We start from the raw sequence: 17,156 nt of genomic DNA, 5'->3' as shown, positions 1-17,156 counted from the left end.
TCGAAACCCTGGCATTCATAACCTAGGTGGCTGTGCCTAACCTCCCTCACAGTGCTCACACCATAGACAATCACACTTATAAATACCCCCGCCGCAGCAGACCTGCAGACTAAGCGAATTTCCATTTGACTGATTGGATTTACACTGAAATGTCAAATGTCTACTTAAAAATATAACAGTTATTCCCGATTTAAATAGAATTAGTCAAGTACTTAGGTTCGCTGCATCAGGGAGGGTAAAACTGTTTTTTTTTCAAATGTTAATAGTTAGTAAGCAAGTAAGAAATGAAAACATTTTCCAAATATGTTCATAAACAAGCAAACTACAACAGTTTACTGATTCTCCATAAGAATAACATGAGAATTTTAAATTTTAAATTTTTTGAAATTTTCTCCGTAATCATTAGGCGCATAATAACGCTTCAATATACTAAATTATTTGCCTTTATTAGGCTCTACAAAATGGTTTGAAAAAAATTGCTAAATTTTATGTTTTTTGGGTCAAAAATGGGAAAAACCTATTTTTATCCCATAAAACCCCCCGTAAACCCCCGTTCCCATGGTCCGATCATGCTGGATCGCGAACTCGTTCGAATAAACGTAGGTTTACAGGTTTGTACCAAATTTCATCAAAATCGGATCATTTTCGCTCAAGTTATCGTGTTAACGGACACACACACACACACACACACACACACACACACACACACACACACACACACACACACACATATATATATATATATATATATATGAATTTGAACGGATGCTATTTTTGGCCTGTAGGGACCTCAAAACGAAAAAATCGGTCCTGCGTCCAGGTCTTACCATGAGTACTACGGTAATAGCTTATTCCCTATATGGGAAATTCGCTAAAAAGCAAACCAAAAACTAAACTGAAGTAAGAAGAAGAAGCAATAACCAAGCAACTAAGGCAACGCAAAGGCAAGGCGATCGGCGCGGCGAGGCGATCTAGTCTAGATTGTCATGACTGTTACAAAATAACGGCGTAAATGTAAACAAAACAAAGAATCATAGCATATTATGTTAAAATCAAGCAACAATTATTTAAACACAGTACAAAGGGACAACATTCGGCAACTAATACGGAGAAAGCCTTAGAGTTTACATATAAGTCGCTCTTTGGAAACAACGACCACTATCGTATCGAAAACGAAAAGGTACAGTCATAGATAAAACATACGATAAAACAAAACATACTTTCTTAGGTACAGTATTTAACAGATTTGATTTACGTTGCTAAATAAGGTTAAATAACATTTTATCTTAAACAATTCGTTGGTGAATCACATTCATGGATCCATCTCATAAAATGGCAAACTTAAACAGGTCTACGCAACGCAGTAAGAAGTGGTGAAAGAAGCTGTATAAAGGCAAAACAGTCCGGAGTGTGGGAACCGTCTGTAGCAGTTAGATTAATGTATCTGCAATCCTAAAATGCTATGGGAAGGGAGGGAAAGAGGTCCACAACGTTGGAAGTGGTAAAGGAAGTACAGTAGAACCTTAATAACAAGACTCTCATGGGGATTATAAAAAAAGACTTGTTATCAAGGTTGTCTTCTTATTGAGGTTGGCAAAAACCTCAAAAACAAAAGACCAATGTGGACCTTATGTTTTACATGTGATTAGGGGTAAAATAAATTTCAGGGGGTTTAAAAATGACACTTGTTATCAAGGTTGACTTGTTATCGAGGGTCTTCTTATCGAGGTTCCACTGTAGTAGTAAAGAATGGCAGTGCGGAGAGTGGGAACGGGAACCGTTTGTGGCAGTTACATTAATTTATCTGCAATACAATAATGCCATGGCAAGAAAAACAGGTCCACGACGTAGGAAGTGGTTAAGGAAGTAGTAAAGGCAAGCAGTGCAGAGTGTGGGAACATTTGTATTTTAGTGTTATATCAATAAATATTTATTGCTTTGTTAAAAACCATGGAACATGATTGCTCCGCTCAACTGGCTTTTACTGCGATGAAAGCAACCCTAGTATATTGTATATAGTATATTGAAACGTCTTTGTTCGATTGAAATATTCAAAGCTTAGTTCCGTTTTAAATATTGCTGATACCACTGCCTTGCAAATAATACGGCTATCTGTATTTCAGTCGCCTTCGCCTTGTTTTGTCGTGAAAAGAAAAGAAAAGAAACAGTAACTAACTACAGTGAGCAAAACAGTCGTTCAGTCGTGTCAATGAATGGTATTTCGATTATTGGTAAAATTTAACTGTTTCTGCATGTGTTTATGATGAGTGAAAACTATAACGAAATTAGGTCGTACCGATGTTTTAGTGTCAGTGTTTCCTTACCAATTGTGTGATGTTTATCAATCGAGCACCATCTTGTAATTTTCTTTTTTACAAAGGTATGTATGTGACATTGCAAACATTAACCTAATTGTTTTAGAACCATATTTATATTTAAATGACTGAATATTTTACCCCACTTAGATGTAGTATAATATGGTTTAGATTTTTTTTGTTGGATTTTTTATTTGACCAAGGCCTAGCTAATGTAGTCACTAACCAGTCCTACCCAAGGGTACAGTTGTCTTAACTGGGCTAGGCCTTACGCCAATATTGATTGAAACTATCAAATTAAAAATATGGTTTAATAATCGATATTTTAAAATATATTTATTATAAAATCAAACTAGGGTACACTTCTATATCTGTTGGCACAAACAACCGAATGAAAATATCGATCAATGTATCAAATTAAATAACTTAATCGAATAATCAATATTAAGTTAGGCCTACTCATTCGGTTGTTTGTGCCAACAGATGGAAGTGTACCCTTACTATCATAACCTAACCAGTCGCATAAAGGTTTGCTAATCAAATCGATAGTTTCAATCAATATTAAGTTTTATTAGCGTTGCCCAGTTAAGAAACTGTAGGCCTACTCCTACGGAATGCTAAGTAGGCCTAAAGCTATTTAAGTTACTTGTCTTTAAAGCCTAAGCTCAGAAATTATTTGCGTCTAACTTAAAGTATGCTATCATATTTTTTCTGAGAGAACGTTGGTACCGGTAGCCTTACCAGGGGAGGGGAACCGAGGTGTTCCCGTAATTTATTTATCCTATACTAAGTAGGGCGTTAGAAGGAGCCATTTAGCAAGCTCCTTGTAAGTTTGGAACATTTTATAAAATTATATAAATAAGTTAGGCCTAACTTAACTAAGTTTAGACAATCTAACTTAATAATTCTTCATTTGGTAGGCTAAGTGTCCGTGTCATCGCTGGATATTCAGCAGAGCCGTGTTAAGGGTCAGTGGAGCCCTGGGCAAACCCAAAAGCAGCGCCCCCTTTTTCCTAGTGCGGGCGGGCGGGGGTAGGCGTCCCCAAACCTCCGGCGCCCCTGGGCATGCCTAGTCTGCCCGTTTATAAAAGTGGGCCTGATCTTCGGTCTCCTATCTTAATGAAAGCCGTGTCAAGTTGATAGGCTAGGCTAGTTAAGTTAATGTAAGTTAACTTAGTTTTTAGTCCAATTGGCAATTTTAATACGGTCTAGTACCAACATGAAGTGGATCTAACAACTGAAAGACAGAAAATTCACTGAATCAAATACCGGTACGGTAGCTGAATAGGCCCAACTCTAGTGGAAGGCTATCAGGTTAAGTTACATCACTAGAAAACCCACCCTTTACTTTACTCCCCTACTGTACAGAGAACCTTTACAATAGGTATATCTATCTATATATATAATACGTGAAGCCGTTTTTTGTTAACGCAACTCCTCCCTTATTTGTGGACTAATTTCAACGTTTGAGGTGTCAAAAGATTCGTCTCAATATGTAGTTTTGCAATAAGGTTTTAGAGTTTTAAAATTCCTGCTCTTAAGGGCGTGAGACCCTCTCAAAGGTCAGGTTTTCCCCATAAGAAATACATAGAACAAATTTAAAAACAAAAAACAGCTGTTCATAAAAATAAACTCATTAGCTTTTTGGGAGTAAATATTGATGTTTGTATATTCAGTAGGTTAAGACCAAGTTACACAGTTAATCAGTTTTGTTGGAAAAACTGAAAATGCCTCAAGTTCTAAGAAGAAATATTGAACACGGGAGGAGGACACAATTAATAATAAGATATCTAGGCCCTATTGTGCGTATGAGGAGAGTAGAAAAAGAGAGGCCTGGTCCAACAGATACCCATCCAGATACACATTCACTTGGTAAGATGAATAAAAATTGCCAGTTCTGCTATGCAACTTACTTTGGAAGTAGAAAAATATACGAAGCTCATAGTGTTGTCACGGTGGGAAAGTAAACTTGCCTAATGTAAGATCAAATGAATGCATGCAAGAAATGTTTTCTTCAGACACTGACAGATTGAGATATTTCAAAACATTTAGTAGAAATTATAATAATTCCTTGACTATAATAAGTATAAGTGAAGTAGTAAGATTATACCAAATCTTGGCTACCTTATGTTTTTATCGTAAACTTTTGTATTACACTCTCTTCTTCAATTGGGAAAAACGTAAATGGATTGTTTACTACTATGTTATGTTGCCAGTTCCTTGGACAAACTTATACAAAGTTTTTTGACTGAATTCACCAACACAATCCAGACATTTCAAGTAAAAAATAAGAAGTTTCAAAAACTCATTTGCTATTGAAAGTTTTAGTGGAAATATTAGACCATACATAAGTGAAGGAATTAGTGTTTATGTATTGAACGATCGAGTAGTTACGGTCAAGTTTATTTTTATGATTCAGGAAAGGCAAATAATATACGCTGTTCAAAAAGAGAAAATTAAAATTGCTATCCAAATATTATAGCTACAAGAGTTATCCAACCTATTTCGACAAATGTATAGGCCTACATACTTTCAAAACTTTGGGGCAGGAATTAAGAGAAACTGCACTGAACAACGTGAGAACGTTCTGATGCGGGGCATATACCGTTACTGACAGACAACACGTTAAAATACGTTCACTAACTTTCAATGGTGTTGCTGCCTTAGCCTATTCAAAGCAGATTATAGCTGTCCAGTTGGTAACCCAGAGTTTGTGGGTAAAAAATTGAGCACATGAAATTGTTGATATCACCCCACTTTTCAGGTTACTCCACGGAGAAAATTCATTTGATCAGGGGGATGTCTCAAATCAAAGAAATAAAATGACCATACTTAAATTACTTAACACAGGTTATCAGTAAGGTAACAGTGTTCTTCAATTCTCAATGCTGGAAAAACTTTGTTGCAACATGTTAACTCGAGTTGAGGCAGATTGTTTAGCATTCATTAGAATTTATCAGTTAAAGCTGAGAGCAGAAACAATGTAGATGAACCTTGACGACGCCAATAGAGATATTTAAAATTAGTTTTTAACAAGTTTTCAAACAACTCTAAGATGTAAATAAAGTTACTCGAATTTAAGCATAATGTTTTCCTCGGCGTTATGTTTCATACTGAGCCGCATGGGTTCTCTAGTTATCAGATGAAATATTGGGGTATTTACTTACAGTTCTGCCCAGAGATCCTGTGATGTATTATCAATAGGCCTAAAATATCAATACCATAAACTAGTATCTAGGCCTACGGTACCGATTTTGATTTGGTTTGATACTGGTACCATAGTTTTTAAGTAGGCCTACCTTATCTTTTAAGCTTAGGCTAAGTTACAATATTTTTTTATGTAAAACACTGAGTTGAGTTATGATCTGTTAATGTTTTATTGATGTTTATTATGCCTTCCTATCTTATTTTATCATCCCCATCTCAATGATTGATAATTAATTGATAACTACTGCAATTGAAAAATAAATCTAGGTCCTTTGAAAACTGAAATGTAGGCTATTTACCTACCGGTACTTATTCAAATGTATTAACCTAACTTAATTCAAATGTATTAACCTACTCAAAAATTAAAATGTATTAGACCTAAATAATAGGCTATTCATTTTATTTTAGAACAAATTTTTAATAAGCTTAGAGGTGAACTTGTAAAAACAAAAACCTTAGCAACAAGAAATCAACTAGTCCTATTATCATATGGTTAAATGAAAACAGTAAAACACACGACAAAAACAAATTTTTAACAGATGGTAACTTAACATAGGCCCTTTAATGATCAACAAACGCCAATAATTCAAGGTCCATAACAATGCAATTTTAAAGTAACATAGAACTTTTAAGACACATATCAAGTCAACTCATTATGAAAATAGTTAACTTTCCTATTTTTAGCTGAATAAGTTAATAGCCCACCCACTACTGTTTAATAATAGGTTTACCTATCCTAAGTTTACCCTATCCTTAATCAGAATGAATATTTACGTTAGGTAGGTCAATTCTTGAGACACACCCGGCTGTCCATCATGATTTGTTTTAAGAAGGTCGTTTTCACTGTTACAGTACTTTCTTGTTTACTAACCCTTAAATTTTCATGATATTTTTAAAATAAAATAAAATGGCCTTATATCTGTATGTTTATCCCTCCTTTATCACCTTCCCACCGCTGTGAAACTTTAGATTAACTCATGGCAATATTTATCAAGGATATCTTTAAAATACCTTTTAAACCTTATAGGCTAGGCCTATAAAAATTTGCTAAATAAATTAGGCCCTAGAGGTAGGTATTTTTGGAAAATTTAGTGGTAAAATTACAGTACCTACTTCAAGTAGCCCCTTATAGCCTACCTTCTTACCTAAATGATTGTGTGGCCAAATAAGAAATTTAATTCCTAACAAAATGGTTTAAATAAGGCTTTGCACACAGTAAGAGTTTTAGAGGCAAAGACTGATTGTATTAGACTGACTCACTGACTGTAGGCCTAAATGTATTTTTGCACTGACGATGCCTATTGTAACAATCTGTTGTATTGTATTTGAAGGCAAATAAATATATTCTTAACTTGTGATTCTTCTAATCATATGCAAAATGGAGAATTTTATAAGCAGTGTGATAGTAGGACATAGGTTTTTTACAATAGATTTATAAGATGTTATAGGCTACTTGTTTTTTTTTTTCATACAATTCAAATTAGTTTGTAAAGCTGCTATCCTTTTCTATTACAATTTTACAAGATACAAAAAATATTATTACTAGTCGTTATTGACTCCAATTCAAAGGCTTTCTATGACATGAGATGTTAGTTAGGTCCTATCATATTCATTTCGACAAACTTTTAAGAAAAGGATGAAAATAATTTACTACATCACTTAAAATAACCACTTACACAACCTTTACAAAATTTACTAAAAAGCAGTGTTTCTGTCTATTATTAAAATCTTGTTAAATTAAATTAATGTTGTAAACATATTTCGTATAGAATGTTTGGAAAGCAATAATTTTCTATTTTCCTCTGTTACTAATCACAGTTGAACATATCGGCCCAAGTGAGCTGGTATGTGAACCAAGGGTGTGTCAAACGTAGTTGGCAACTGGCTAGTCTCTCTGGACGGTAGCCAGTAGTGCTGGAATCTAATCAATCACCTTTTTAATAGGCTTTTTGTGGTGAAGTTGAAATGTTGATCTCTTTGCCTTAAGAAATAACAGTACGTATAACTGTATAAAATATACAGTAAGCTCATTATCTTTGACTATTGATGCTATTCCACCCCAGTGTTAAAGTTTTTGACAATTTTTTTTATCAAAATCATTGTAGTTGATGTGAGCCACCGACACTATGCTGGTCTAAATTACTAATTACTGTCAAATTACAAACGTTTTTACCAAGTAAGACTATTGAAAGGACTTGTGAGCTAAAGCAATTGTTATGACAAATCATAAAATAAGGCAGAAATAGAATTTTAGACACTAGAAGTCTGTGACTGGCTCACTCAACCATGTTCTTTTAGCGAATTTCCCATATAGGGAATAAGCTATTACCGTAGTAGGCCTACTCATGGTAAGACCTGGACCCGGGACCGATTTATTTTTTCGTTTTGAGGTCCCTAGAGGCCAAAAACACCATCGGTTCAAATTCATATATATATATATAGGCCTATAGGTACCTATTTATATATTTATATAATTGGAAACATTATAACAACATTAAGTACCCTTTTAAATCCATTTTAATTAATGGTACCATTAATTAATTAATACCATTTTTAAAAGGGTACTTAATGTTGTTATAATGTTTCCAATTATTAATATAGTAGCCCTAATCACAACCATACTTAAATATAATATATATATATATATATATATGTGTCCGTTAGCACGATAACTCGAGCAAAAATGATACAATTTTGATAAAATTTGATACAAACGTGTAAACCTACATTTATTCGAACGAGTTCGCGAACCAGCACTATCGGACTATGGGAACGGGGGTTTATGGAGGGTTTTATGGGGTAAAAATAGGGTTTTCCCATTTTTGATCCTAAAAACACAAAATTTTACAATTTCTTTCCAAACCATTTTGTAGAGCTTAAAAAAACAAATAATTTAGTATATTGAAGCATTATTGTGCGCCTAATGGTTACGGAGAAAGTTCCAAAAAATTGTAAATTTAAAATCCCCATGTTATTCTTATAATAAGTCAACTGTTGTAGTTTGCTTGTTTATGAACATATTTTGATCGAATTTGGAAAATACATTAATTTTCTACTAAACTATTAACATAAAAAAAACTACCTTTTTAAAGTCCCTGTTGCAGCAAAACCTAAGTACTCGTTAAACTAATTCTATTTAAATTTGGAATAAATATGGTACCTATTTTTAAGGAGACATTTTTGTGTAAATCCTATATCAGGCTAATGGAAATTTGTTTAGTCTGCAGGTTTGCTGCGGCGGGGGTATTTTAATTGGTGACAGCTGTTCTATATGGATGGATGTCTACTTGAGCATCCAATAATCAATGATATTGTAGGATTTCCGTTTATTAGGTACTGCATGATGCGCTTTCACTTGTTGAACAAATGTTGTCAAAACAGTCCAAGGCATATTTCTATTTCTGATGTTTCATATTTAATCTAAAATCTTGTGACTTCAGAATTCAGAATTTGGTTATTTTAGGTCTTGTTACAAGTCTTGCAGTAGAAAGTGAATTATCCAAAATATTGACAACATACAGATAGCCTAGGCATTGTTCAAAAACAGAACAACATTTTTGGTTTTACAACAATTTTTCATGTGTGAAAAATCATTCTGTCGTAGAAATTTGTCTGTAGAAATTATATTCGATATAAATACCCCTACTGCAGCAAACCTGAAAACTACAGTAGTGCCCTCCAATATAAATGAAATATCAGGCTAATCATTTTATTTCCAGAACCAAGCCTATGTAAAAGAACTAAGCTAAATTATTCAAATCTCAAATTTAATGCACATGTTACGCAATGGTTATCGTAGACGGTGTTGACGGTGCATCGAGCCAAGTGTTGGTTTCTGTGGCTGTAACTTTATATGAATGAGTTGGTTCTTGATCACAGCATTACACAACACAGCCTCCATTCAGAGGCTGAATGAGGCTTGTTGTCGAGTGAAGAATGTTGTTGTTCGAGGCATCTCTATATTAGGTCATAATAATTATGTCTGATGTCTCCAATTAATATAGAGCAGATTCAAAAATTCAGGGTCAGTAGGAATTGTTTAAAATTGCTTTCATTTGGTAATTTATTTGATTATTTGTATTTTTTCAATAATTGTCTATAGTTTTCCCTATACAACTTCATTCAACCTGTTTTAGTATAAAATCCATTATTTAAAATCCATTTGACCAATGTCAATTTGATTCAGAATAGTTCTTTCTCAGGTTTTAACCAAAATAATTAAACTAACTTACCATAACTAAACTAACTAACAAATTCTAACAAAACAAGGAACAAGACAATCAAAATTGAACAATTAACCATCAGTTTACAATTAATTATTTCATTTTCATTCTTAATTGTGACAAGGCATATTAGAAACCCACAATACCTAGGTATTATAATAATTGACCTTACTCTCCTTATAACCCTTAGGCCAACTCTTCAAAAATCTACGCTTAAGTCTCTAAACTTAGTCGTATATAAGATCAATCATATATAGCCTATGCAGCCCAGAAGTGGCCAAGGCTGCTTATTTCTTGTTAAACATTTGTTTTTGTGGAAATAAATGCATTCTTCTTCTATTTTGCTCTATTCGAGCCTCACCTCAGAAATTGTGACATGGGGGAAACATCAAAAGGCAACCTATAAATGGTGCAGTCGAACCTTGTTAGTAAGAACCTCTTTAAAACAAATTCCTCGATATGTTTTTAAAAATCCCCTTGTAACTTTCATAAAGGTCAATGCTAAAAACACCTCTGTACAACGTATTATTTAGGTTAAAAATCTCCAGAAGACAAATTTGTTTGTGTTGTGGATTAGGACTGATTAACCTCTATACAATACATATTCTTAGCGCAAAACCTGGGGGACAAGACAAATTTTTGACTGCGACCTCTATAAGACGAGTTTCTCATGATCTTAACCTCCATAGTACGTAGTTTTAAAAACAAACAGAACCTTGCCTCAACATAAAACCCCCACCCATCCCTCTTCCTTCCACAGTCATTGTCTCAGAGCGAGGAGAAACCTCTAGATAAGACGAATAGCGGTAGTATTAGACCTCGATAAAATAAACCTCTTTATTAAGAAAACCTCGATAATACAAATTTTTCCCCTACCTATATTAAATATGGTTTGACTGTAGGCCTACTCATAAAGATAAAAGAGCAATTACCTGTAGATACCTGGGGGACTTAAACTTCAGAGACAGCTGTTGATAATCTTCCAAGGACGGAAACTAAAAGTTCTCTAGATATTGGCATAGAAAACGTACTACTATAACCCAGAATGCCAACCGCATGGTAAAAAGCATTAAGTCTTTTGAGAGAGCTTTGCCTGTCAGTCCGTAGGCAGCGCCACCAGCGTTGCTATGCTATTGCATGGCAACGCTAGTGGCGCTGCCTACGGATTGACAGGCAAAGCTCTCTCAAAACGCTTAATGCTTTTTACCATGCGGTTGGCATTCTGGGTTATAGTAGTACGTTTTCTGTGATATAGGAGAAGTGGCCACCCTTGGGCCACACACACCACTACAACAGCGCAGCCAAGACGAAAAACATACCAGCACCTACACAACATGTCACAAATTTTTCACTTCCACAACACCACCTGAGTCTTTTTAGCAGAAACCATCCTACAAATATGCTCTCTACTTCAACTACCTATCAAAACACCTTAGGAGAGATCAAATCAGTCTGTTCAAGAAGCAGCCTTAACATGGCTTCTGGACCGACCAATCTACTAGTGGATGAGTTCCTGATGGAGCTACAATAGAAAACAAATATCTATTCCATACTACTTAACCTAATTAATTATAAATTATGCATGTTCTTGGGAAATATTTCAATAAAGATTCTGTATATGTTTTAAAGAGATATTCAATCATTTTATGTTGGTTGCAGGAGTGGCGGGGGGACCATGTTTGTTGAGCCCCCCCGACCTGTAGGCGGGGCCATGGCTTCTCTCAGTGGCTCTCGGCGCTCTCGCGGCCTCACCGACATCATCCCCCACTACTCTGCTTCTAAGGTAGGCCTGATATTTTGTTAAAATTTGTATTACAAAATCAAAATCGGTGGTCTTTTTCCAACCAGAATTTCGCTTGTTTTATTTTCAAGTGTTATCTAGAATTAGACACTTCTCTAAACAATAGTGAGGCTTAACATTGCGTGAACTTTTATGTTTTGAAATTTAGGCCTACATGATTAAATCTCGGCTTGTTATATAAGGTTTACATAGTAAAAACAGTTAAAAATATATAGGCTAGTTAAAAACACTTCATCGACTAATGAGTGTATAGGCCTAATCCATAAATCTGTACTGCTTATTTAAACAAGAACTTTTATTTGCATATCTAAAGAGTTCCACATTGCTAATGAATCTGTTTAATTCAACCCTTTTCCATGTAATTTTATAGTTAGTGAGAGCGATTCTCAAAAAGTGTTTCTAATTTTCCCACACATTTGTTCACAATTCCGTTAGGTTTTGTGTTGTGAATCGGAAACCAGTCGACCGTAAACAGTCACATTTTCAATTGTGATTGGAGAAACAAAACATTCATCTATATCCCATATTGTACACCCTTCGTGTTCAAAGTTTTAAACAAAGTAAAACCAAATTCCATTAGTGATCAACACAATCCAGTTTGTAACATTCCTTTGTAATACAAAATTTGAGGAATAAGCCGGAACACCATTTTGTTTTATTTGTTCCACTGCAGGGATATTGCATGGCATCCCTTATGAAAAAGTTTATATATGGCCATATAAAATTTTTTTTATCTGGTTATATTTGGTTTTGGACCAAATATAACCAGATATGATCATATATGGAATCCCCCAGATATGGAAATTTTTAAATAAAAATATGTAAATAAATAAAAAAATTACAATTAAACATATTTTCACATTAAATGGTATAAACTATGCATTAAAACCATAATAAAAATTTTTAATTCGAAAATTTCAAAACAAAATTCTCAGGTAGCCGACCGGGATTCGACCCAGGACTCCAGCGTGGGAGTCCGCCCCTTAACCACTACACCACAACCGCTTCATATAAGGCGTCCTAACAAAACCCATTACGAATAAGAGAAGCTGTATTTGGTCTCGTAAAACAAGATCTTGGACATTTTATGTCATTTGAAGAATGTTATTATTGTGACATAGATATTTGCGGCTGTTTGATAGCAAAGGTACAATTAATTAATTATTAATATAATATTCTCTTTATTTAGACCTACTACACTTACAATTTTAAAATTATACGTAAGTTTTAAGATTTTGTTGCGTTATAATAAAATTGTACAATAGATGTATGTACAGGATTTTGTCATCTGGGTTCAAATCTGGATACTTTATTACTTTACTACTAATTACTTTAAAGGAGAAATGCCTATATTATCTGGCCCCCCCCCCCCCTACTGTACCACATTTCAACTCAATCAGTTCAGTAGTTTGTGCTTGCGAGAGCAACAAGAAAATACACAAACTCACAAACTTTAAGATTTATAATATTATATATATTATAAGAAGTGTTTGGGAGTCCAGTTACAAAATCCAAATTTGGCAACAATTCCTTATAATAATTCCAGTTATTGTCAAAAACTCATTTATACATGAGCATAAATGGAAAATATTTTCCATATATGAGTAATTTAATTCCATACCTGGGAGTCATATATGGCCATATATAGACCATGATTCCATATATGGAGGGTATTTATGGCCATATATGGGCAATAATTTCATATATAGAAAACATGTATGGCCATATATGGACAATCATTTCATATATAGAAAACATGTATGGCCATATATGGCCAATAATTCCATATATAGACTACATATATGACCATATATGGACACCACCATACATGGATACAACCACATCTGGCCATATCTCCTTCCATATATGGTCATAAAAACCCATATATGGCTTTATAAAAACATATATGGAATTTTGATATGGCCATATATGGCCAGAAATTACTTTTTTATAGGGGATAACACGGAACTGTCCAATACCATTTGATTACTGGCTTAAAAATACCTTTCTGCGTTGCCACAAAAAAAATAAAAATTGCCTTTTGTTTTGTGGACAATTTTGCAAATATCAGGATCATAGCTGCAAACATTTAAATTTTTTAAATTAAATAAAAAATCCCTAAAGTTCTAATGTTTAGTATTTAAGACAGAAAATAAATTAAATACAGTCTGTACAATTGCTAAGAAATAACTTTTTGATTAGCACCCAGGAGTATGTAAACACTAAAAAATCTCTACTGTTATTATATTCATCTTTTTGAATTTTAAAAGGACTCTACTATGTTGGAACTAGGATTAAATTTTACGTGTATTTAAAAATGAATAAGTATCAAAAATGTATTTTTGTGTTCAGAAAGCACAAAATTATCAAAAATCAAATTGCTCACACTAAAATTTGAGGACTATCATACAAAACAAATTTTAAAGAAAAAACAATCTAAAATTGTGATTTGACAAAAACCTTGTGGTAGCGCTCAATCGTTTCCGCCTTGTTATAAGAAGCACTTGATTTGTTGTCTGAGTATTTTCACCGCACCAGGAGCCGACAGCTGATGATGTGTTGTGACGAGAGATGTGCAGTAACCAGGCCAGAATGTGGTTGGATCGTTGCCACTGGAGATTCTGGCTTGTGGAAACCACTGTAAACTCACGGTTTTATAACAGCGGGCGACTTAAGCTGCCATATTGTTATTGTATTTCTTATCCTCTGTCCATATTGACCAATATATTCATAAGAGATGTCATTAATTACTACTTCTTTCAAAATCTTGTTGTAAAAGTTATATCAAAGATTTAATCATTAGTTGCACAGTACAATAAAATCACTTCTGGACATTTGATGAGAATGCATTCATTTTTCAAACAATCTCTACAAAACTCAACATACCTACTGTTTTTGAGTATTGACTTGGCTAGAAAATTCATGTATAAAATGTAATATTATACTTTTACTAAGTTAATTTCTTTAGGTGTGTATTTTAACCGAAATACAATTGAAGGATGAGTGTAGAATGAAGTGAGATGATCTTTGTATGAGATCATTTTGACATGATGAAAATCCTCTTGCATATTTGATTTGATTCTCATTTACTGCACAAATCCTACTACTGTAGCCATAAAATACTGTGACAAATCTAATTACTTTAAAATAAACAAGATATCACTTTTTTTATTATTCTTTAATACACTTTCATTATATCCAACTTTTAGGAACTGTAAATGCATGAATCCCCCCCCCCCCCATCTCATGTCAAATTAAGTATTAGAGAATCTATTTAAAAAAAGCTCACTTATCATCATGATGTTAAATAAATGTAGGGCCTACTCATGTATCTTGGTGGCTAAGAGAAGTGGCTAATCGCAAGACCCTTCTACTCAATAAAGGAATTTTATGAAAATTATGGAAATTAACATGTACAATTCACTATTGTATTGACACTATTGTAATTCTTAACGAATGAACAATAAAGAGTATTGTATTGTATTGTATTTGCGCAGTGTAAGACATGAAATCTGCAGTATTCATGTGAAGAAGTCAAGTCGCCAATATGTGTATCTGAGAGTGCAGTGAAAAATATCTGTATCTGGGAATGTAGTAACAAACATGTAAATCTGGGAATAACAAATGAAAATCGAAATATCACATGTATCTGAGAATGTATTGATCAACATATAAATCTGGGAATGCAGTAACCAACATTGGTATCCGGAAATGTAGTAACCGTCATCTATATCCGGGAATGTTAATACCAACATCTGTATCAGGGAATGTGCTGACCTACATTCGTATTCCAGAATGAAGGGATCAACATATGTATCCTGGAATGTACTACCCAACATCCAAAATCAGGGAATGTAGTACAGGAAGCAAAATCTATATCGGGGAATATAGTAACCAATATCAGTATTAGTGAATGTAGTAAGCAAAATCTATATCCGGGAATGTACTAACCAACATCTGTATCAGGAAATGTAGTACGGGAAGCAAAATATATATCCAGGAATATAGTAACCAATATCAGTATCAGGGAATGTAGTAAGCATAATCTGTATCAGGGAATGTAGTAACCAACATGAGTATCAGGGGATGTAGTAAGCATAATCTATATCCGGGAATGTACCAACCAACATCTATAGGCCTATCAGGGAATATAGTTAGCATAATCTATATCCGGGAATGTACTAACCAACATCTATATCAGGGAATGTAGTAACCAACATCTGTATCAGGGAATGTAGTAAGCAAAATCTATGTCCGGGAATATAGTAACCAACTAGCTGTGTGCCCGTTCTACGCACGGGGATCTTAAAGTAGTGAGTTGAAATCTTATATTAAGAACAGCAGTTGGTTTGCATATTTTTAGATATGTTGGCAAAACTATTATATGTAAACCTTCGCAAATGCAGTATCTGACAGTTTCAAGCCAAAACACATGCTTCGCAATTAAATGTCACCCGGATCGTGTTGGTTCATATGTTAAATCCAATGATTAAACTAAAAAAAGCTTTATATTATAGGCCTAGATGATGCCTAGTTAACTATGCCTAGTTAACTATTTATTTCATTTACGGTTACACTATATTATTCCACTTGCGATTAATTAAATCCGTTATGTAAGACAACGTTTTTAATGTCACTTGGATTTGATTTACCTTCAAAACGTGATCGGAAATGGTTGCGGTATTTGTAAACAACATTTGTAAACATATCAGTGACAGCTAGAAAAAATAATCTTGATCCGAACAGCTGTTCGTTATTTCATAGATGATTATGTGATAAAAATTGGACGAAAACTTGACAAAAATCGCACAAAACTGCATTTTTGAACGTCCGTAATTTTAATTACAAAGTAGTGAGGCCATATTTTAATGGCTAAAGACACTCTCGCCAATCCAGTGAATACATTAAAATGACTTGGGTCTTGATAGGTACTCTCGTTTTCCTGGAGAAGATTGCGTAAAATGCCATCTTGAGTGTTGCAGAAAGACAGAAAGACAGACAGACAGACAGACAGACAGAAATTTAGATGAGACTTGTTTCGGCTTCTTTAATGTAAAAACGTAAAAATAACCTAAAAATTTACGATTCTGAGCAATGTACAGACAAAACTCTAACTTTATTTATATAGATAATTCCCTAAACCCATGCTAGAGATTGTAGGTATTACTCTCAGGAACAGATTAAAAAAAAAAACAACTCTCTATCACTTTTAAAACCTGAGAAATTTATGTTCTCGCAAACCCTTGCAATACGCAAAACCCCCCCCCCCACCATGGGTAGCGGAAAAAAAAAATTTTCCAGTTTTTTTTTTGTATGTTTTATTTAACTTCACCTTAAGGTGTAGTATGAGTAAAATTGGTTTGTAAATAAAGATTTTCACTTTTTATTTGAACTCCCCCCTTAAGAAGGTAAATAAATTTCAAATCACTATTACAGCACATTATCTAAAATAATGCACCAGATCTGTCAACATAAACCAAAAATACTTAGGAGGGTAAAGGTAAATCGGAAATAAACAACTTAAATAAGAAAATTGACAAACCTCTAAGGCATGATTGTTAACACTATGTAATGTCAAAACATACAAGACTTGAATTACTTTTTCAAAAC

The 17,156-nt window shown here is 33.9% G+C and overlaps 1 protein-coding gene across 3 annotated transcripts in view; it reads left to right on the top strand.

Moving 5' to 3' along the window:
• The first annotated feature begins 2,174 nt into the window (after positions 1-2,174).
• The window catches only part of LOC128983900 (GTPase-activating protein CdGAPr), a 131,993-nt gene continuing 117,011 nt past the window's right edge, over positions 2,175-17,156 (top strand). For all 3 annotated transcript variants that reach the window (XM_054403159.1, XM_054403160.1, XM_054403157.1), the window contains exons 1-2: positions 2,175-2,380; positions 11,405-11,528. In XM_054403159.1, coding sequence (XP_054259134.1) covers positions 11,421-11,528 — 108 coding nt within the window. In that variant the 5' untranslated portion in view covers positions 2,175-2,380; positions 11,405-11,420. The remainder of the gene's footprint in view (positions 2,381-11,404; positions 11,529-17,156) is intronic.

The sequence above is a fragment of the Macrosteles quadrilineatus genome, unplaced genomic scaffold (genome assembly GCF_028750875.1).
Source record: "Macrosteles quadrilineatus isolate MER2022 unplaced genomic scaffold, UCM_ALF_1.0 Scaffold_2__2_contigs__length_208266976, whole genome shotgun sequence".
Classification (NCBI taxonomy): Eukaryota; Metazoa; Arthropoda; class Insecta; order Hemiptera; family Cicadellidae; genus Macrosteles; species Macrosteles quadrilineatus.
The sequence above is the reverse complement of the archived record's forward strand: the minus strand, read 5'-3'. Positions and strand labels throughout refer to the sequence as shown.